Source organism: Alexandromys fortis, unplaced genomic scaffold (genome assembly GCF_014885135.2).
Source record: "Alexandromys fortis isolate MF-2015 unplaced genomic scaffold, M_Fortis_MF-2015_v1.1 scaffold_27, whole genome shotgun sequence".
Classification (NCBI taxonomy): Eukaryota; Metazoa; Chordata; class Mammalia; order Rodentia; family Cricetidae; genus Alexandromys; species Alexandromys fortis.
Genome location: NW_026067952.1, coordinates 14,811,922 through 14,834,826, shown reverse-complemented (window position 1 = coordinate 14,834,826; position 22,905 = coordinate 14,811,922). Strand labels below are relative to the sequence as shown.

Sequence of the window (22,905 nt, the reverse complement as noted above, 5' to 3'; positions counted from 1 at the left end):
GCCATCTCAAGACCAGAGCATTAGGGAAGAGCCAAGAGTTCGGGGCCACTTTCAACTTGGCGGACCCAGAAGCAGGAGTATCGTCATTGGCCGGGGCGTGGTGGGGCGGGACGGGGGGGGGGGCGTCCCTTTGGCCACGCCGGGACCGCCTCGTGATTGGCTCCTCCCCCGGCTATAAGGCGGCGACCGGCCGGTCCGTGGGAGCGCGCGGGAGCGCACTGCGGGGGCGGCGGCTCGGGGAAATAGGCGCGCGGAGGCCCGCGGCCGGGCGCCCATGGCGTTCGCGCTGCTGCGCCCGGTCGGCGCGCACGTGCTGTATCCTGACGTGCGGCTGCTGAGCGAGGACGAGGAGAACCGCAGCGAGAGCGACGCGTCGGACCAGTCGTTCGGGTGCTGCGAAGGGCTGGAGGCAGCGCGGCGCGGCCCGGGTCCCGGGGGCGGGCGACGGGCAAGCAGCGGCGCGGGCCCGGTGGTGGTGGTGCGGCAGCGACAGGCGGCCAACGCACGAGAGCGGGACCGCACACAGAGCGTGAACACGGCCTTCACCGCCCTGCGCACGCTCATTCCAACCGAGCCGGTGGACCGAAAGCTGTCCAAGATCGAGACGCTGCGTCTGGCGTCCAGCTACATCGCGCACCTGGCCAACGTGCTGCTGCTGGGAGACTCGGCCGACGACGGGCAGCCGTGTTTCCGCGCGGCGGGCGGTGGCAAGAGCGCGGTCCCCGCCGCCGACGGCCGCCAGCCGCGCTCCATCTGCACCTTCTGTCTCAGCAACCAGCGCAAGGGGGTGAGTGCACAGCATGCCTGCTGCAGCCGGATCATCAGGGTTGGGGGCGGGGGCGGACCTCCCAGGAGCCAGGGACCCCCTTAGAAGCGACCTCGGAGCAGCAGTGGTGGCAGTTTCTCATGCCCTAGAATTAAAGTGCAGCAGAGCCTCTTGCTTAACCCACAAACAGAAAGCTTACAGTGAGCCCAGTAAGCTCCTTCTGACTTAGTTGCACCTTGAGAAGTGCACGCACGCTGGGACCTTCTTCTTTGCCTGATGCTCGCCCTCTGGACAGGTAGCTGGTTGTTCCCTCAGTTATCCCTGAGGCGCTTCAAATAAGGGCACTGCCCACACTTACAGGAAGCAGGCTCTGGGCTTACTAGGTAGCAGGCATCACTCTGAGCTAACATCGTCCCTAATAAACTGTTCCAGATCCTAAGGCTTGACCCAACAGTAGGAGACTGAGAAGAAAATGGGGACATCTCTACTCCAGAGCCTGAGGTCCCGACACGGGTGTAGGAAAGGGTCCTTGAAGAGTGCCCAGCCCCAGAAGGATATAGGATTAGGAAGGGACACCATTGTCTGCTTGTCTCTAAGTTAAGAGACTGGGGAGCCACAGAAGTCTCTGGGGCCTCCTAGCCAAAACTGCCCAGGCCTGATTGGCCCCTCAGGCTCCCACCCTTTCCATCCTGGGCTTGTTTTACAGTGAGGAAGCCTACCTGTGTGACTTAAGTCAACAGCTACTGTTTACATCTGGAGAAACTGAGGCTCAGAGAGTCTTACCTTACTTTACATAGGTCAGTGAGAGAAAGATCATGGGGGTTGTATTCATTCCCCTTCAGCCCAGCACACTGGTTCTTGTAGCTCCACCCTGGGAAGGCCTCAGTGGCCTAGCTTCAGACCAGCCCTCTGGCTCAAATTCCCAATGTCTTCCTAGCCGGCAAATGCCTCAGCTTCTCTGAGTGAGTCTTTTTAACCCCTGACTGGTAGGTACCCTTTGGAGGGTCCCTGTCAGTACCCCAGGCTGGGGAGGGAAGTCAGAGCTGGGCCTTCAGGTGCACACCTGGGATGAAAGGCTAGCTGGACACACCACTCCTTTATAGCCATCCGGGTCAGGTTCCCTTAACCACCACCCAGCAGCTGGAGAATGTACCCAGAGAAGCAGACGTGGTTTCTGCCTTCCAGGCAGGGGCTCTCAGGACAGCATCAGGGGCAGAAAGGAGGATGAAGATAAGGTTATTATGGTTTGTTGGGACTTTGAGAGCCCAGGAGAAGCCCAGCCCCAGAGTGAGGCTGAAGAGCTATGCTAAATCTCTAAAAGATGTGTGGAAACAGAGGCGGGCACGCCGATAAAGGGTGGGAAAGGGTGTTTAGAGCGTGCATGGCAGGACCTGGGGTTTGCAGTCATGTTCTAAAGCAGTGGCTCTCAACCTTCCTAATGCTGCGGTCCTTTAAGACAGTTCCTCCTGTTGTGGTAACCCCCCTCCAACCATGAGGTCATGTCGTTGCTACTTTGTAACTGTCCTTTTGCTACTGTTATGAACTGCAATGTAAATGTCTGTTGTGCAGGGTATCTGATACATGACCCTTGTGAAAGGGTCATTGCCCCCCCAAGGGGTTGTGACCCACTGGTAGAGAACCCCTGCTGTAGAGAAAGAAGTGGGAAGATGTTAAAGGTGAGGTAGACCGTCACGGGGACAGGAATCTTGCAACAACAGCTGTGCTGGACACTCTTCATTGAAATCCCTTAAGGAGCAGAGAGAGCCCTGTGGCCAACCCCACTGGCTAGGGCAAGGCTGCCTAGCCTGCGGTGCCCAGGAGCAGTAGGGCAGGATTGATACTTTGGTCTGGATAAAGTAGGAAAGGTAACAGTAGGAGGGACTGTGCCTGCAGGCTGCTGAGAAGATGCTGTGCCCATGACCACAGCAGTCAGAATGGGGGCTTCTTTGTAGCACTCGGGGGACCGTCCCATGGTTCACAGTGACTGGCCTAAGACTGACTGCTGCCTTGGGATCTGTCTGTGGGATCAAAAACCCAACCAAATTTGGTCGTAGACGCTGTGCTCAGTCACACAGGCTCCTCAGGGAATAGGCCAGGGGGGTGATTCTTGCCAGTGCTAGCCCCTCCAGTTCTTGTCTGGAAGATTCTAGGTGTCTGGGTGAGTCCCTGCACACTCCTGAGCTCTGAGGTTAAGAAACTCCAAGGTCCCCCGACCCCAATCTTTCCTAAGCCACTCCTACCCCTCTGATCCTGTATGGTGTGGGGTTGGGGGTCGCCATGGACACAGTCCCCTGCATCCCTTCCTGCTCGGGGATGAGCTAAGACTACCTCTGTGGTAGCAGTACCGAGAGGAAAGTGGGCTCTTATCTCTGCCTTGTTTTTCCTTCTGTCAGCGGGAGTAGAGCCTGACAGGATCCTTTTTGAAGCTGGTCCATATTGTTGGTGTGCCTAGTTCAGTAGCAGAGGACTGACAAGGTGCAGGAGGTGCCCCTGGAGGATGTGGTCATCATACTCTGAATGTTTATTGACCACTCGCTGTGTTCTTCTGTACTGAGCTCTTCTTGGTGGGTGTGGTGACTCATTGCAACCCCAGCTACCCAGAAGGCTGAGGCAGAAGATCCCAGGTGTAAGGCCTACCTGCAGGGCAGCTTAGTGAGACCCTGTCTCGAAAAGTAAAAACAAGACTGGAGCCATAGCTCAGAAATAGAACACTTGTCTTCTACAGACGAGGCCTTCGGTTCCATCCCCAGTACCACACACACACATAAAAAAAGCTTTACTTGTTGGTGTGTGTCTCCTCTGTTAGCTTGTTTACCCTGTAAAGTAACACCCTGCTACAGGTGAGGAAACTGAAGCTTCATCCGGCAGGGCATCCGTGTTAGAGCAGTAGTTCTCACTCTGGACCTGATTAAACCCCTTCCTGGGGTTCTTGGCAGTGGACACAGCACCTGGGGGTGTCCATTCCACAGATGAAGAAACTGAGGTTCAGGAGGATGAACTGTCCCAGCATTCCCACGGAACCCAGTTCTCTGCATTGACCTCCAGACTTAGGGTGGGAGGTGGTGTTCCTTGTCTCTGAGGACCTAAGGGTGAAGGGGAAGAGGGTTCTGTCCCCTAGCCTCCCTCTCCCTACCCCATCCACCCTTCTCAGCTTCTCCTGCCAGAGTCTGTCTGAGAAGCCCAAGCCCCAGGCTCTGCTGGGACCATGGCCTCAGGCCTCAAAATAGCCCTGCCTGTGAATGAACATGCTGTCCCTGGGCCCGGAGAGCCTCCAGGGAGTCTGGGCTTACATCTGGATGGATCTGCCCCAACCTGCGCTGGGGCAGAGGCAGGAGGCAGCAGAGGCAGAGCTTGCAGATGGTCCACTGGGTCTCTAGATGAGCTGAGGTCACTACCAACTCAGCCACTCCCAACCAACGGAGCAGTTACTGTGTGCGATTTTCCGTTCTCAATGGGGCCTGGAAGTGGGGCAGCTTGACAGGCAGTGGGGTGCTCCCTAGCTCTTAACAAACAGCTGGTGTCTCTGGACTGGAATCCCCAAAAGAAGGAACGCTAGGCACGGGCTTGTAACCCCAGCCCTCAGATGAAGGACGGCTGGAGCAGATGGAGTTCAAGATCGACCCAGGCTACAGAACTACATACTGTCAGAAAGCAGGGAGACAGAACCAGGACTGTGATCTCTCTTGTTCTCAGTGAGGGTCTAACCTGTGGCCAGCCTGAGCACCTTGGTGTGAGGGGCAAGCCTGAAGAACTGGTGGCTTCAGGGACTGCCACCTTTAGCTTGAAGAGGCACTGATTGGCACCTGCAGGCCCCATCCCCGGGCTGGAAGAATGCTGTTTTTCTGCCACTTCGTGGGCTCCAGGCCTGACAGGGAAGCAAAGGCAAACATTGCCTCCCTCCTTGCTTTACTCCAGGGAATGTCCCAGACAGTAGCAAGTGGGAAGCAATCATAGAGATATCTTCTTGTCCAACCACTGCCAAGGGTATGCTCTCTGCACAGGAGAGACCGTGGGTGGAGGCAAGGAGGCCAGAACCCTGTCTGATTTTTGAGGGTGGCCTAAACAGTTGTTGGGTGCGTGCATGCGCGCGCACACACACACATATACACACACCTACTTCACAGGCAGCATCTGGAACTGCCAGGGGGCTTTCCTTGCCCTCTAATGTAAAATACGCTTTACACTGTGTGAAAATCGTATGGCTTTGGAGTGTAGTTTAGTGGTAGAGAACCTACTTGGCATGTGCAAGATCCTAAATTCAGTCCCCAGCACCTCCTGCCCCCCACATATAGATGTGTGTATTATATATATGTATTCAGTCTGGAGGTTTTGTTTTCGTTTCTGTTTTTTGAGACAAGGCTCATTATGTAGTTCTGTCCAGTTTGGAACTCACTATGTAGACCAGGCTGGCATGCCTCTGGGCTTCCAGGCACGTGCCGACACACCCAGCATGTATTAGACTTCTTAGGCAGAAGACCTTCAGGTGGGAATCCCTTTAGCAATGCTCACACACATACTTGCCTCCGTAAGTGGCATTTGCTCCCCTCAGCCCCTGCTGTTGTCCCTAAACACTGTCTCACCCCATGAGGCTCCCTGACAGCCCAGAGTTTCTTCTGCCTTTTCAACAGAGAACTTACTGTGTGGCTGTACTTTATCAAGCCTCTGATAACTACGTGCTGGGCACGTAGTTAGTTCCCAAAATCCATTCCTGACCTCTCTTTCTCTCCTGCAGGGTAACCGTCGTGACCTTGGGGGCAGCTGCTTGAAAATGAGGGGTGTAGCCCCCCTCCGAGGGCCTCGGCGATGAGCCTGGGTCCCTGCAGTGTTTGCTTCAAGAAGGACTCCAGAGAAAGAGGCCAGGAGCCAACTCCTCATTGGACAGGGGAGAAGATTCCAGAAGCCCAAACCACTCCTTTGTGTAGGGACCAGAGGACAATGGCCTGGACACAGGGCCCAGCCTGGAGAACCACGAGGACCCATCTAACCATCCAGGCCTAGCTGGTCAGGGACAAGGCAGAAAGTTCAGAACACCAAAGACTATTTTTGGAAGAGTGTGTGTGTGTGTGTGTGTGTGTGTGTGTGTGTGTGTGTGTGTCTACGTGTGATTGTGATATATGAGAGAATTGGTGGGGTTAAAATAAAGGTATTTTTAAATAAATGATGTGTATCCTAGCTAAGTAAGGGGAGGGATATGGACAATGGGACAGACCCCTCTCTAGGACTTAAGATTGTCACAGCTGTGGCAAAGGCATCTCACCGTGGATGGGAAGCTATAGGCAGACTTTCCTCCCAACCTTCCCTTGGTTCGTTGTTATGAACACCTTTGGGTAGTGACCAAAGAAATCCACATTTTATTTATTTTTGAGTAAGGAATAGAACCATGGTTCAAATTCAGAAGCTACTAGGAGGCTTGTGGTGGAGTCTGCCTCTACCAGTCTCTCTTCAGGCTTCCTGTCACGGGGTTTTTGTGATGTCTGCCTGCCCCTCAGTGGAGCTTGCTGCTGTCTGGGTCAGTTAGGAAAAGGTCCCATTCTTCTGCTAGCTGCTTATGATGCCTTCTGTGAGTGTGTCTTAGTGTGACACACACGCCACCCAGCCCGCATGGTTGACCTCAAGTGCAGAAGGCAGAATCTTACTTGGGAACGTCTTAGTTTTGGAAACTGGTATATTACAGGTGACACCCTGAGGTCTGTCTGCTTTTAAAATCCAAAGCAGGGGCCTTTGAGATGGCTCAGCCAGAAAAACAAACAAACAAAAAACTTATCACGGAGCCAGGCAGTGGTACACACACCTTTAATCCCAGAACTCGGGAGGCAGAGGCAGGCGGATCTCTGAATTCTATGAGTTTGAGGCCAGTTTGATTTTCAAGAGCTAGTGCCAGGACAGGCTTCAAAGCTACAGAGAAAGTCTGTCTTGGAAAACAAAAACAAACTTGCCACCAAGCTTGACGTTTGAAACCCACATGGTGGCAGGAGAGAACGGCGCCCCACAAGTTGTCCTCTGACCTCCACAAGCGCACACACACAAAATAAAATGTAACAAAACGGAGGGGCAAAGCAATCCTTCCCTCTCTGGGTAGTGGGCTAGCAGCCCCTTTGCAAATTCATCTGAGATAGGGCACAGACAGCCTGGCCACTAGAGTCCAGGGAAGTCAGAGGTTCTGGTCTCTGGCTCAGCCTAGTTGCCTACGAGGCCAGGATCAGTGAAGCTCAGAGCAAGCGAGGAGGAAGACTTGGAGAGGCAGGACCAACCAGGCAGCCGCCCTTCTCTTGGCCAGGGGCATTCACACACCTCTGTTACGCTCTTATTTAGTGAGCAGGTTTCAAATGTTTACTGACTGCTGGCTCCCACGCCATGTGCTCTGATCCTCTGGCAGATGAGAAGACAGTAGCCAAAAGCCAGCTGTGTCAGTGTCCACAGGATCAAGCCTAACTCACCCAGTCCTCTGTAGACAAAACACAGTCGACAGGGGAACCAGAACTATCTGCCCCTTGTCATACAGGCTGGAACCAGTGGTGCAGCCCCACACTTTTTCCTATTAGCATGGGACATGAAGGAGGAAGGTCCCTCAGGGGCCCTGCAGCCCAGGAGACCTACCCCACGCCCTCTCCCTCAGTTCCCGTGTCCAGGGACACTGGTCTCGCCTGTCCTGTGTCCCAGAGCGCCCACACTTCCCCTCCGGGAGCTAATTAGGAAAGCACATTGCTCTCCCTGCGCCTACCCTGCTCCAGGTACCGCAGCCTCTGGCAAAGCCACAGGAAGAGGACTATGACCTTGTCAATGGCAGGAAACCTGGGAGGGGGGCAACACAGACACTTGGGTGCTCTGGGCTGGAAGCCCACTTCTGCCACCAGATTTGCTGGGTGACCCGGGAAATGCTGCTTGACCCATCTGGGCCTTCCCAATCTCTTAACAGGCCCTAGCAGGAAGAAGAGAAAAGGGAGTGTTTTGCTTTGTGCAATGTTTTTAAAGAGCTCTGGGGCAGTGAGCAATCAGCTCCCATTGCATCAAATAGTAAGCAAGAAAAGGCACACACCTCCCTCAGCCCCCCCATCCCCACAAGACAACTGGGATGAAAAGTTTCCCTGCGGGTTCTTCCTGGAATGTCCTGTTCTGGTTTCTAGCTCTGCAGAAAACAATAACTCTAGGTTTCTCCACTCATCTTTATCATAAGAGTTCAAGTTCTTCATGGCTCTAGAAGCATCATCCATCCCAAAGACAATGGCAGCTTGTCCTGCAGTCCTGGAGAGTCTGGTGCACACACATGTACAGTTGCCCACAGCCACCAAGTTCACGCTCTCAACTGCTTCATCCAAGCATGAAGTACTTTACAGGTCAATGCAGTAAATTCTCACCACTCACTTGCACCCGTGGACATGCAGGCGCTGGAGACATGGATATCGGCTCCAGAGTGCACAGGTGAAAAAGTGTGTCTCCCAATCCTGACAATCAGTGGCCTTCCCCTCCTTCTGCCCCCACTGCCAGTCCCAAGGCAGTAACTGCTAAGCTGGGTCTTGATCTATGTGTACAGTAGGCAGGTTATGTACAGGTGTGTGTCTGGGGGGTATTGTTTACGTGTATGTCTGTGACTTGCCTTACTTTGCACAATAATAACAGAATTTTGCACACTCTAGATTTTTTTTCCTCGCAGTATAGTCTTTGTAGGTGCTAGGAAGGAAGGAAGGAAGGAAGGAAGGAAGGAAGGAAGGAAGGAAGGAAGGAAGGAAGAGAAAGAAAAGAAAAAGAAATTTAGAGGTAATTTGAGTTTGCTACAGTTAGGTAAAAGAACAACCTCTGATTAAGCATTAAGTCTTCTAGCTGGGCGGTGGTGGTGCACGCCTTTAATCCCAGGACTCAGGAGGCAGAGGCAAGCGGATCTCCGTGAGTTTGAGACCAGCCTGGTCTACAAAAGCTAGTTCCAGAACAGGCTTCAAAGCTACAGAGAAACCCGTTCTTGGAGACAAAAAAAAAAAAAAAAGTCTTCTGGGGGCCAGAGAGATGGTTCAGTGGTTAGAGCACTGGCTGCTCTTCTAGAAGACCAGGAATCAATTCCTAGCACCTACATGGTTGATTACAACCTTCCATAATTCCAGTACCAGGAAATCTAATGCCCTCTCCTGGCCGCTCTGGGCATCAGGCACACACATGGTGCATAGACACACATACAGACAAAATACCCATACATACAAAATAAATATATCTAAAAAATAAAAAAAAAACAAGAACTAAAATAAAAAGCAAGCAAAGCCCAGAAGCATGCAGCTAAGTAAGAAACAAATCATCTAGTTAAAAAAATAATAAGCAAGTGTCCCTCTTGGGTGGAGGAGCATGGTGCAGGCAACACTGCATCCTCAAATGCATCCAAAAGGGGCAGCTGAGAGAGCAGGGTAAAGCAAAGGTGAGTCGGGAAATGATGGGGCAGAAATGACCTGGGGTAAAGGCAAGGGTTGCTAATGTCTGGGTGGTAAAAGCATTGGGGTCTTGGAGACACAGAATGGATAAAAGCATGGGGTTCTCTGCGGCCCTTGTCCCATCCGTATGTGTGTACACGATTGCAAAACTGAAGGACTGGAGCCAGACTCTTGGCCCATGCTGATGCAAGGGTCGCCAAGTGGTTTCTTGGCCCCTCTAACTCACCCTGTCCATCTAGTCTGAGAAAGGACAGAAACCCCCAGTGGACCCAGGTGTCCCTGCCCACGACTCTCAGGCCCCCATGCCCTCGAGAGGCTGAGATGGCCCTGGCCCTGGGGGCCTCCTGCCACTGTGATTTATGTCCCTGTGAGCCTCAGCAGCTGTACGCTCAGGTCCCACTGGGCAACCGGCTCGGGGGAGCAGGCTTTGCTTCTCAGCGTGTCTAATCCAGACCAGACTTACTAACCCCATGGGTCTGGGGTCAGGCTCCCAGCGGGCCCAGGTCAGAGGACAGGCCAGCAGGGCCTGGAAACTAGGAGTTGCAGGCTGGAAGCAAGATCCCTAGTCTGATTTAGGTTGACTATCATTTCTGTGTGATCCAGGGTGGGTGTCTGCCCTCTCTGAGCATTGCAATGCCTCCCTAACGCAGCCTGCGCACGGTGAACTAGGAGAGCTTGGTCGGCTGGGAGAGAGCTACCTTAGAGGGACAAAATGCAGGCAGCGGTTCTTTTATCTCAAGGTTAGACTCTCTTATAGCCCAGGCTGGCTCAGGACTCTATGCGTCTGAGTTTGAACCTCTGGCAATACTGAGCTCCTAATCTACTTCTCAAGGGCTGGCATACTGGCTTATGACACCATGTTCAACTTATATGGTGCTGGGAATTGAACTCAGGGCCTCACACACAGAGACAGGCCCTCTACCAACTGAGCCACATCCCCTGAAGAATTGTTCAGTTTTGTTTTCGTTTTTAATAACTACATCACCTCTCATCATCTGTTCTTGTTTTTTTTTGTTTGGTTTTTTTTTTTTTTGGTCTAGACCAAGGCCCTGGTTTGAGTGACTTATACAGAGAGCTTCACTTGACTTTGAAACATACACAAGTAGGTATTGTTGCCAGGCATGCCTAGGATCACTCAGCTAGAAAGAGTTTAGCATCATAGACCAACTTCCCTAGGGCTCACTCAGCGTGTCAGCTAGTCAATCAGCAAACATGCATGAAACGTCTCTGTGGTCCACATAAGACTCTAGGACGATGAGACTACCTAACTTTGTGGCTGTCGTAGCTTATGGAAAAAGTGGACACTGAGCAAAAACCAAAAATGTGAGGCTGGGAGTGTCACCGGTGGTAGAATGCTCGTCTGGCATGCACAAAACCCTAGATCGGTCCCCGACATCCCTGCCACACAGACACAAAGTGAGACCAGAGCCTTCACCTGGCATGATGCCACAAAGGCAAGAGAATGCTTTCCAGGCCAGTGTGCACACGAGAGGGCTCCTGGTATCCCCTAAACAAAGCCTGGTGATTTGGGATGTGTAGCTTTTCACCCCCACTTTTCACTTGGGGTCATACAAGTCAGGCATCCTGCTAGCCAGGAGGTAGTGACAGTCAGCTCATGCCCTGCCTGACTCCAGATGCCAGTCCTTCTAACTCACCTGCCCTTTCCTGGGCACTGTATGGCTCTCCAAAGTCAAGCCACCAAGTACCAGAAGCAGACTCTGGACCCAGGCTTTTCCCCTCCTGGCTCCGCTGTGCTCCTGCTAAGTGCAGAAGCCACACCTGACAGCCACCTCTGCCGAGGCCCCCAGAGCTTTCCTCCCCTCTGGCTTAGCAGACATCTCTGAAGGGACTGGATACATAGTCACCCACCTCTACCTGTACAGCCTTATGGCCAGATGAACCATGCCCATGCCATAGAGGTAGAGGTGCCCAAAGGGCTTAAGACCCTCAGAGGGAGCTCTTTGCTTCATTCCTGCACAGAAACCAGGAGTTTCTGATGTTGGTGACAGGCTTATAGCCAATAGCAGTGGGCCTAGGGTTTTGGCAGAGTAGACCTCTTAGGTCTGAAGCCCAGAGTCCTAGAACCTCCCTAGCCCAACCCAGGAGAGACAGGGTGTGGGTAGGAGGGAGGATTCAGGCCAGGCTCACCCTCAGGCCCCTGCCTCCCCCTCATTCTCACCCCCACTTGAGGAGTCCCCTCCCTTCCTTTTCCCTCTCCCCTCCCCCTTTCTCCTTCCCAGGCCCCTCTTCTCTTCCCCCTCTTGCCTCCTCCCCCCTCCCCACCCCTCTCCAGTTCCCTCTCCTACTTTCCCTCTCTTCTCATCCTCCCTCCTTGCTCCCTTCCCTTCCCCCTCTCTCTGCTTTCTCCCTGCCCAGGCCCACTGCCTCCCCTAGCCCCAGCTCTCAGAAAGACCTGGAAAGGCAGCTTTCTTTGAGACAGGAAGGTGTCCTCAAGTCTCAGGAAGGAAAAACAGTCAAGCTGAACCCAAGACCGTCTCCAAGGGGCTGGGGCTGGCTCTGTGCCAGAGCTGACATCACCTGGGAACCACTGCAGCCGCAGCTGCAGCCCGCCTCCTGGGGGGGATGCTTCGGCTATTTAAAAAATAATAATATCACTTAAAAAAACTTTTCCAGTCTGGTGTTTTTAAATGTGCTTTATATAGTGGTCCCTGGGGTGTGGGCGGTTTGATCCCCTCCCCTTTGTCCTCCCAGTCCTCATTTCTCACACCATGCCGGGCAGCCTCCCGAAAAGACGGCTGTTTCCCGGGAATCCGGAGCGATCACCCTCCACGCCCTATTTGTCCCGGGTTAGCTTTTATCTATTTAGATTCTCTTGACAGCAACTTCAAAATCCATTACTAATGTCCACCCATGGTTCAAGAAGGCTTAATGGAATGGGGTAAAAGTTAGTGCCACCTGCTCCTCACTCACCATCCTTGTCCCCTGGTGCGGTCCCCATTTCTTTTAATCGGTAAAATCTTCTGTAGCGCTTGATGTGTGCATGCCCTCCACCCAAATGTATCCTAGAACTTTTTGAGCAAGGGTTTCCAGTGGCCATGGCCTGCGAACACTGCTGAAGTTACAGCTGCAGCGGCCATGGCCTGCGAACACTGCTGAAGATACAGCTGCAGCGGCCATGGCCTGCGAACACTGCTGAAGATACAGCTGCAGCGGCCATGGCCTGCGAACATTGCTGAAGATACAGCTGCCCCCACAGCCTTCTCTTTTAAGGAGAAGGAGTTGAGATATGGTCTCACTCTGAAGTTCATGGGAATCCTCCTGCCTCAGCCTCCTGAGAGCTAGTATTAATAGGTTTGAGCCATCATACCTAGCTTCCTGTCCTTGTATAAGGCCATGGATAGAGTACTGTGACTCACTTTGCTCTGTACTTTGTACTATTTACTTAGGAAATATCTTAAAGTTGGCTGATGGTGGTGGTGCACACCTTTAATCCTAGCACTCAGGAGGCAGAGACAGGAGGATCTCTGAGTTCGAGGCCAGCATGGTCTACAGAGTAAGTTCCAAGACAGCCAGGGCTACACAGAAAAATCCTGTGAGATATATATATATATATATATTTCGATATATATATATATATAAAATCTTGGGGAATGATGGCATATTGATGCATGAAGAAACCCCTTAGTCATCTTTACACCACTATGGTGTCTATTGCTAAGGAAGCAGGTATCCATGGTTACTATGTGCATGCTGAGTGGATATGAAGAGTATGAGAGGATAATGATGGAGAAATGTAACCAAAGTATATGTCTGTGTAAGACTGTGAAAGAACCCACTAGGCTCTGTTATAGAAGTAACAGACTTTGGGGGGAGGGCACAATGGCACCCCTATTGTCCCAGGAACAGTCTGGGTAACACAGTGAGACCTTGCCTTTTATTTTATTTTGAAAAAAAAAATCTGTTTGTTTTATTTGACAAGTATGAGTGTTTTGCCTGCGTGTGTATATGTGGGCCACATTTGTGCCTGGTGCCCATGGAGGTCAGAAGGACATACTGAATACGCTGAAACTGGAGTTATGGATGGGGGTGAGCCCCCACATGGATTTGGGGACCTGAGCCCCACTCCTCTTCAAGAGCAGCAAGTGCCCTGAGCTGTTCTTCATTGACTCTCCAGCCCATTGCCTCAGATCTTAGAAGAAAGGGTGTGAGAGAGAATGAAAGACCAAAAGAACAGACAAAAGAAAAGAAAGGAAGGAGAGAGAGTGTTTCAAGTCTTTGGAGTTTGGGTTAAGCAGCTTAGTGTGTAGGAAGCCCTCTTTCCAGGTTCCAGGAAGCACACAAACACAGGGGAGAAAGTAATGTGCTTGCTCCTCCCATAAGTTCCCACAACTCAGAGACATGGACAGCTCCACCCACTCATCCCTGCACAGCTGGAAGCCAGAGGTCAGCCCAGTCTGTAAAGAGCTGGATGTATAAGTACGAATCCTAATACCTACATAAAAAAAGGATGGTGTGGTGGCACACTCTTACGATCCCAGAGTTGGGGAGGCAGAAACTAGAAGATTCCTAGGGCGTTCTGGCCAGCCAGTCTCATTTAATTGGTCAGTACCTGTTGCGGGAGGTCCTTCCGCCCCTCCAACCAATAGCTGCTGTGATACCAGCCCATTGGGGCGTGGTCTCTCTCCCTTTAAAAAAGCGGCTATTTCCTCTGCTCGCTCTCTTCACTTCCTGCTCCGCCGGAGACTAGACTCCCTTCCTGGTTGTGCAGATGGCTGTTGTCTGGGACGGTGATCTGTAAGTTTTCCCCTTTAAATAAATAACACCCTATTAATCATAACTCCAAACTGGTGTGGCCTTGTTCGTGACTTACGCCTTCAAGTACCAGGCCAGTGAGAGACCCTGCCTCAAAAAAGAAAGGTGAATAGCTAGGCAGTGGTGGTGCACGCCTTTAGTTCCAGCACTCAGGAGGAGGCAGAGTCAGGCAGATCTCTGTGAGTTTGAGACCATCCTGGTCTACAGAGTGAGTTCCAGGACAGGCTCAAGAGCTACATAGAGAAACCCTGTCTCAAAACAAAACATGCTGGAACTAGCTCTTGTAGACCAGGCTAACCTCTAACAGAGATCTGCCTGCCTCTGCCTCCCGAGTGCTGGGATTAAAGGTGTGCACCACCACCGCCCAGCTGATAGATACCATTTACCAAAGTTAAATCAAGATCAGATAAAGAATTTAAATAGACATAAAGTTCTAGTCTACCAACCGAAAGAAGCCCAAGGCCAGATGTCTTTAGTGCAGAATTCTATCAGACTTTCAAAGAAGAGTTAATGCCAATATTCCTCAAATTTTCACAAAATAGAAACAGAAGGAACATTGCCAGATTCATTTTATGAAGTCACAGTTTTATATATCCACAGTTATGATACCCAAACCACATAAAGATTCAACAAAGAAAGAGAATTACAGATCGATTTTCCTATGGACATAGATGCAAAAATTCTCAATAAAACACTTGCAAACTGAATCCAGAACACATCAAAAAGATCATCCACCATGATCAAGTCGGCTTCATCCTGGAGTTACAGGAATAGTTCAACATAAATAAAATATAATCCACCATATAAACAAACTAAAAGACAAAAATCATGTGATCATCTGATTAGACACAGAAAAGGCCTTTGACAAAACCTAACATCCCTTCTTGATAAAAGCTGGAAATGGTAGGGATACAGGGGAAGATAGATACCTTTAATCCAAATCTTGAGGCAGGAAGAGGTACCTTTAGTCTGGGCCACACCTTCTGCTGGAAGTCTACTTGAGGACATGGAAGACAGAAGCTTTTGCTGACTGCCTGCCTGCCCTCACCCTGCTAGCACATGCCTTCCTTCGCTGGCATTGGAGTCTGCTTCTTCAGAACTCCAGCACATACCGAAGACCAGCTGAGACATCCAGCCTTATGGGACTGAGCAAGTACCGATTCTTGGACTTTCTGGTCACAGCTAGCCATTGTTGGATTAGCTGGACTTCCCATAAATCCCATACCTGGCATTGCTTGGGTGACCACTAACCAGAAACTAGATAGCCGAGGGACCTAGGGTAAAACCAAATGCAACTATTTAAAAAAAAATGTGGGAACAAAATGATTCCTAATAACATTCTGCTATCCTCCGAGATCAATGCCTTGCTCAGCCATCATTGGCAAAGCTTCCTCCTGCAGCAGATGGGAACAAATACAGAAACCCACAGTTAGACATTGTGTAGAGAACGAGAGACCTCAGAAGACTCAGCCCTAAGTGGGATGTCTCTATCAGATCACTCCCGTCAGGCCTCAGGAAACCCCGCAGAAGAGTATTCGGAAAGAGTGTAAAAGCCGGAGAAGATGGAGGACACCAAGAAAACAAGCCCCCCTAAAACAATAGCACCAAGGCACACATGAACGAACTCACAGAGACTGAGGCAGGACACACAGGGCCCGCACGGGTCCATATCAGGCTTTCTGCATCATATTATGGCTTCCAGTTTGGTGTTTTCAGGGGATCCCTGAATGTGCCAACGAGTGGGTCTGATTCTTGTGCCTTCTCTTGGACTCTTTTCCTTCTGTTTGTTTATCTTGTCCAACTCCAAAGGGATAATTTTGTTTCATCCTATTATATTTTATTTTGTTATATTTTATTATCATCCCTTAGAAGTCTATTCATGTTCTAATCAAATACAGAAAGGGAGTGGATCCAGATGGGAGGGGAAGTGAGGAGGAACTGGGCGGAGTAGAGGGAGGGGAAACCATAATCATATTATGTGCAGGAAAAAAAAAATCTATTTTCAATAAAAGAAAAGCCCATAAAATTACTATTTCAAAAGGACACTCTATATCCCTCCATAAATGGAAAGCCAGTATCTTGTGCCATAAGTAGAAAGTAACTTTAAAAATAAGCACAGTGAAGACAAACAATGTCATTAAACTCTGACCGGATCTGGTGGCCTGCACAAGGCTCTGGAGGCTTTTTCTCTGTTGAAAAGGAAGTGTTCCCAGAGTGTGGAAAGCACGCCAGCGGTCAGGGAGACTGTGTGCCTAGCAACAGACTGAAGGGAACTGCAGAGGGAAGAAGACTCCACTGCCAGCAGCAGCCCAGGTGTGTCCTGCTGTGCCCAGCCCACCTTGGGGTGGAGGGGGAGTGGAAGGTGGGCGGGTGGAAGCGGGGGCTGTGGTTCTGTTTTCCTTTCTGGTGAGGTGGGATTCCCCCTCTGTCTGCTGTGAATACCATTGGTGAATAAAGAAACTGGCTTGGCCTGTTGATAGGGCAGAACTTAGATAGGCAGGGAAAACTAAACTGAATGCTGGGAGAAAGAAGGGTAGAGTCAGAGAGAAGCCATGTAGCCCGCAGGAGACAGACACCTGAACTTTATTCGGTAAGCCACATCCCCGTGGCGATACACAGATTAATAGAGATGGATTAAATTAAGATGTAAGAGTCAGCAAATAAGAAGCTAGAGCTAATGGGTCAAGCAGTGATTTAAATAATATAGTTTCTCTGTGATTATTTAGGGGCTGAGCAGCTGGGAACCAACAAGTGGCCTCCTTACAACATTCCTGTAGGAGGCTGGTCTCTCTCTTACATGCTGGGCGGCCGAAGGTTGGCTCAGACTGAGCTGATGGCTCTGGCCAATCAGGTGTGCAACTGTGCACCCTGTCAGAATACTGCTCACTGTGATTGGGATGTTTATGGTCCCTCACAGCCCGCGTGTTGATGGACTGGGGTTATCTGATGGCTAGGAAGTTAAGTCATTTGGAGATGCCCTCAAAGTGGATAGTAGGACTCTGGTCCCTTTTCTCTCCTGACTCCCTGGACACTAGAAAGTGACTACCTTTGTCCCACTGTGACTCCACCACTTCAGGCTCTGCCTCTCCTCAGACCCAAAAGCAATGGGGCAGGTGATATGTGAAATTTTCAGCGAAAAGAAATCTCTTCATTCCAAGCTACCGTAGGCATTTTTACAGTCCCAGGGAGCTGACAATCACACAGAAACTAGTGGCTGTTTTTATTTACTTACTTACTTTTGAGACAAGGTCTCACTCCATAACCTTGCGTTTCTTTTCAGCGTCCTCCATTATCCTCATGGTGGGACATGAGGCTGTGAGGACAGCAGCATGCAGGTAGACAAGGTGCTGGAGAATTCTACATCTTGATCTAAGGCAACAAGAGGGAGTCTCAGACACTGGGTGTGGCTTAAACATAGATGAGACCTCAAAGCCCGCCTCCACAGTGACACACTTTCTCCAACAAGACCACACCCACTCCCACAAAGCCTCACCCCCTAACAGAGCCTCTCTCTTTAGGGAGGCCATTTTCTTTCAAACTACCACAGCGGCGGTGCACTTTGTGTCTCCCTGATCAGCACCCAGTACAGAGGGTCTGAAAAACTTTACCTCAGAAAAACTTCAAAAGACTAAGAAAGTGAGCAGAAGAGGGAGAACAGGAAAGAGATACCTCCACAAGTCCCGGATGCTAGGACACCCCAAGGAATGATGCTCATTGTCCCACATCATTTCACACCGAACAGTGGCTGATGTCTTCTGCTCTGTGAGTTTCTGTGTACTTATATAAACTGTGATAAGACTAATATTGAAGGGGTTGCTGAGAAAGGACTGGAGAGATGGCTTAGCCCTTGAGAGCACTCTGTGTCTGCTGAAGACCCAACTATGTTTCCTAGTGCGAACGCCAAGTGGCTCAGACATCCTCTTCTAGTCTCTGAGGACACTTGCACACATGTGACATATACACGCAGAGATGAATAAACAAGAATAAATCTTTTCTTTTTCTTAAAGTGGGCTGAGAAACAAGGTGTGGTGGGACACGCTTTTATTCGCAGCACTCAAAAATGTCTGAGTTTAAAGCTAGCCTGGTCTACAGAGTGAGTTCCAGGACAACCAGGATTAAGTGTGTATCTAGTGTTCACGAAGCCCCAGATTCAAACCCCAGCATTGCATAAACCAGGCAACTGTGTGCAGTGGTGTTCACCACTTGTGAAGTTGAGGCTGCGCCTTGTCTCTCCCCTGCCCGGTGACTGTGTCGTAGATATGGTACAGACACCATACGGACTGAAACAGCTACAAGATGGGGGTAGCCTGAACTCCAACAGTTGCAAGTCAGTCCCAGGTTACTTACATCCAGATTATGGGTGTCCCTGCAGGAGTTAGACAGGGAAGCACATCGTATGAAGACATGAGAATGAAACCCAGTGCCAATCGACTTCATCAACCTGGATCAGGCTTCAGGGAGTCTAAAGACCAGCAGTTCACCGCCAGCATATTTAAAACACACTACAGTTTGGGAATGGTTTCTAGGCAACCATCAGTCCAATTCCAGATGCACAATAAAGCTTAAGGTGTGACGACATAGACACTCCTTTACAAAGTCCATGTGTTTAACGTTCCTGGTTCTCTTAGTGAGTGCAAGGAAGCTCTGTGCCCTCAGCACAAAGTAGAAAAAAAGATGAAATTCTATCTTCTTTACACTAACACCTTTTAGTAGTATCCGAACACAACTGTGCATCCACTGTGTTCTAAATGGTCGCTTTCTTTGCAACAGGATTCAGCAAAAGCAACGTATTGCTTGCTGTGTACTAGGAGTTGTTTGAGCTAGGGGGAAGAAGACGTCTCTAGCATGTAACAACTGTGACTGTGTCACATAAGTCTATTGATCACGCTTCCCACATGTCCCCACACTTAGCAATCAGTACACCCCTATGTCCTGTCCAAACATCCTGAGAGGCAATGAAGGGGAGTGGGGAGAAGCTGCCATGCATAGTCCCCGGATCTACATTTGAACCCTAGACTAACCTTTCAGGGACAGTTTCCTCATGCATCGCAGAGGTTAAGAGCGGTAACCATTTCTTGTCATTTCTGAGGGTGGAGCATGAAGTGCAGCGATGCTCGGAACATTGATAGCAGTGTTCAACACCTTCTGTGCTCAGTAACATACAGCTGCCACCATCATAGAAGCATCCCGTCAATACCCGCGAGACGCTGCTTTCAGGGCTGGTGAGATGGCTCGGTGGGTGAAGGGGTTCGCGGCCGACCCTGGTGGCCTGAGTTCCATTCCTAAAACACACATGGTGGAAGGTGAGAACTGGCACCAAGGACTTGTCCTCTGACTTCCACACATTGTGTGGTACACACATGCCGACATACATACAAAATAAATAATCAGATGTTTAAAAAAAAAGTCTGGTTTCGTCCCATGTATATGCATACACAGGTATGTGTGAGCATGCAGGTGTGTATGCAGACATATGTATGTGCCTTCATGTGGAGATTAGACAACAACCTTGGACTTAGTTTCCTCAAGGGCTGTCCCCCTTATTTGAGACAAAGCCTCTCACTGGCCTGAGACTCGCTAAGCAGGCTAGCGTGTACAGCCAGCCAGCCTCAGGGATGCACGGTCTCTGCCCTCCCAGTGCTAGCATCAGAGAGACAGGCTGCAAGGCAAGGACATACAGAGCTGTCACCCAGCCCTTAATGTCTTTTCTGATCCATTTTTACCTAATATATATTTTATTGTTGCTGCCGTGACAAAAAAAAATTTCTTGTTGCTGTCCAACAAAATCATCTAAAAGAGGAATAAGTTGGTTTTGGCCTCTGTTTGAGGTCTAGTCCATCACGGTAAGGAAGGCACGGGGGCAGGGGACACACTCGAAAAGCTGATGGCATTCCTCAGTCGCCCAGCAGAGAAGGACGGTGCTGCACTCTTGCTTGCTTCCTCATTTCCCTTCAGTCCAGGACCTCAGCTCACGGGATGACGATGATGCCACCCATATTCAGAGTGGGCCATCCCTCTGCAGCTGACCCTCTGTGGAAATACCTTCAGATATACCCAGAGGTGCGCCTCCAGAGAGATTCTAAGTTTGTAATTACAGTTTTATTTATTCACTGTGTGCATGTGTGCACAGGCATGTCACTGTGTGCAACGGGAGGTGAGAGACGACTTGTGTGAATTGGTACCCTCCTTTCATCATGTGGTCCTGGGATTGAATTCAGGTCTGCAGACTTGGTGGCATGTACCGTCAGGCACTGGGTCCTCACACCCAGCCTTCCTAGGATTCTCAATCCAGTCAAGCTCACACCGTAAATAAACCATTGCACTTAAAGAAGTAACACTAAGTCTTCACCTTTACCTGTCTCCTCCCATCCCAAAGCCATTCTTTTCTGTTATTGTTATTTTTCGTCTTGTTTTATGTTTTTTTTTTTTAAGAAAGGGTTCATAATCCAGGTTGGCCCCCACCTCATATGTGACTTAGGTTGATTTTGAACACCTGATCTTCCTGTTTCCATTTGAGATTAGAAGCACGTGCCACCATGCCAGGCCTTGCCCATTGTCAGGACTCTGCCTATTCCCGAAAATTCTGCTGTCACCTCTCCCAGAAGAGTCACTGAGTTCTAAGGAAACCTCTCTTCACCCATCTTCTCCAGATCATGAAACAACAGCGTTCCTCACTCGGAGGAGGTTTGCTTCAATTATCTCCCTCCTCTAAGTACTTACTGTTTTCCGCCAGGCATTGGAAACGAGGTTAGTCTAGGAGGCTGGAGTCGGGCTTCAAGTCTCTGTACTGGTGACAACTCCCAGTGTGGAGGCGCATACTTATGACTTCCAGCCCCACTCTCTCCTCCCCTCGCAGAAACACCAGAGGAATTTCCATTTATCCTCAAGGCTCAAGTCGGGTCCAGGACTGCAGCAGGGGTCTGGCTTGCTCAAGGTCCTGGATTCCAGTCCCCACACTGAAAAAGGCAAAGTTTCCTGGCCAGCTCACTTGTGAACTCTTTACTCCCTTAGATGGAGTTCGTGGCTTTTTCTTCTCTGGTTCTCTTTGACTGGATGGTACAGTCTTAACTCATGTGGAAGCCACCATGTTAGTCCAATCCCTTCCTGGCTTGAGGGTCTTGCTCTACTGGACTCTGAACTCTTGGAGGACAGATTGTAGCTTATTTAGTCTGTCTTCTTAGCATATACCCCCTGACAGGGCACATGGAAAATGAATTGTAAATGAATGGCTGACTGGGCAAATACATGCTACAATGATGAGACGAATTGTAGGCAACTGTATAGATGGAAAACACATAGATGATGACAGACATAGCTAACAGGTGATGGATATTTAGTGAAACAGTGAATGAAGACTGAACTGTACATGGAGAAGGCATAATAAAGAATAAGTTGGTGAGGTGGTGATTATTTGTGGATGATAGAAATGAAGAATATATGGTAGGGTGTGGTGGCCACACACCTATATATAATCTCAGCATTCATGAGGCTGAGGCAGTTGCATTACCATGAGTTTGAAGTCAATGAAAGCCAGGACTGCCAGGGCTACACAGCAAGACCCTATCTCAGACATAAAAAGAAGTGTGTCTGAGCCATGGCTTGTTGGTAATGGTCCTTGCCTCCTTTTGATGATCCTGGAGCCCTGAGACTCCACGTGGAAAGTGAGAACTGACCCCTTCAATGTGTCCTCTGACAGCCACGTGAGCACCACGCCATGTGTGCAAATAAATAAAAAGTGTAATGCAAAGTTTTTGTCTTAAAAGAAAAGACAAAAAAAATTCCAGATTTTTAAAATATAAATACACGTGAAACTTGGAAGTGGTGGCGCACTCCTTTAATCCTAGCACTCGGGAGGCAGATGGATCTCTGTGAGTTCGAAACCAGTCTGGTCTACAGCTAGAGCGGTTACACAGAGAAACCCTGTCTTGAAAAACCAAAATTTAATTAATTAAAAGTTTTTGTCTTAAAAGAAAAGATGAACAGATTTTTCAAACATAAATACACGCGATATGGTGGCTGGACAAATGAACGGAATAATGGGTAAAAGATGGTTGGGAGACAGAAGGATTGGTACAGGAAGAAGAGATGGAGAAGGAACAGGTTATTTGCATGACAGTTGCAAATTAGAGGCTGGTGAATGGTGGCTAGATGGATGGTGAATGGAGGACAATGGGCAGACAGATGGAAGATGGATAGCTGATTAGGTATCTGTCTGAATGGGTATGTGGATGAGAAACAGATGGATGGGGTTGGCAAGCAGACAGACGGTGGGTTGGTGCTGTGCGCATGAAGACGGATAAGGATAGGCGGTATGGGAAAGGATGAGTGGGCTTCAGACTAGATCGGTGAGGAATGAATTATTGGCACTGGTCAAATTATGAAGAAATGGATAAATGTCACCATAGATTGATGAATGGCACTGATCAGAACACAGATGGATGTATGTGTTATCAAGGTTTATAAGGGTCCTTCCCACCAGCCTCCAGCCCAGGGCTTTGACAGGAATCCACAGAGTCGGCTAGGCTAAACTTTTCTATCTGAGGCGGGGATTAAGGAAAAAGACATTTACAAACACTCTTGATGTTTTCCTCCTTTATTCCTATTCTTCTTTATTCTCTCTCTTATCTCATGTTGTTTTGCAGGTTTTATACTCCAACAGAATCTTCCAGGCAGTAGGAGAGTCCAATTGGTTGCATTCCATTTCTCAAGTGAATGATTACAGGTAAAAGCATGCTTTTCATTTCCCTCACATGGTCAAACATTTTATGTATTACAGGTGAAAAACAAATTATCCCAAGAATTCATATACATTCATACCCAAGCAGCTTGTTATAGGTTAACCATGTGGCAAGCAAGGTGTTCTTGTCAGGTCTTTTACTGGCAGGCTGCATTTTGCAGTTACAAAGAAAGGGCCAATTACTTTATTACTTACCTTGAATCTTATAAGGAATCTTA

General features: G+C 49.7%; 1 protein-coding gene across 1 annotated transcript; it reads left to right on the top strand.

Annotated features, from left to right (window-relative positions):
* The first annotated feature begins 220 nt into the window (after nucleotides 1-220).
* Tcf15 (transcription factor 15) lies at nucleotides 221-5,848 on the top strand. The gene is made up of 2 exons (XM_050150900.1): nucleotides 221-787; nucleotides 5,499-5,848. Exons 1-2 carry the CDS (start codon nucleotides 275-277, stop codon nucleotides 5,571-5,573), a joined length of 588 nt encoding a protein of 195 aa, XP_050006857.1. The 5' UTR covers nucleotides 221-274; the 3' UTR covers nucleotides 5,574-5,848.
* Nucleotides 5,849-22,905: the final 17,057 nt, after the last annotated feature.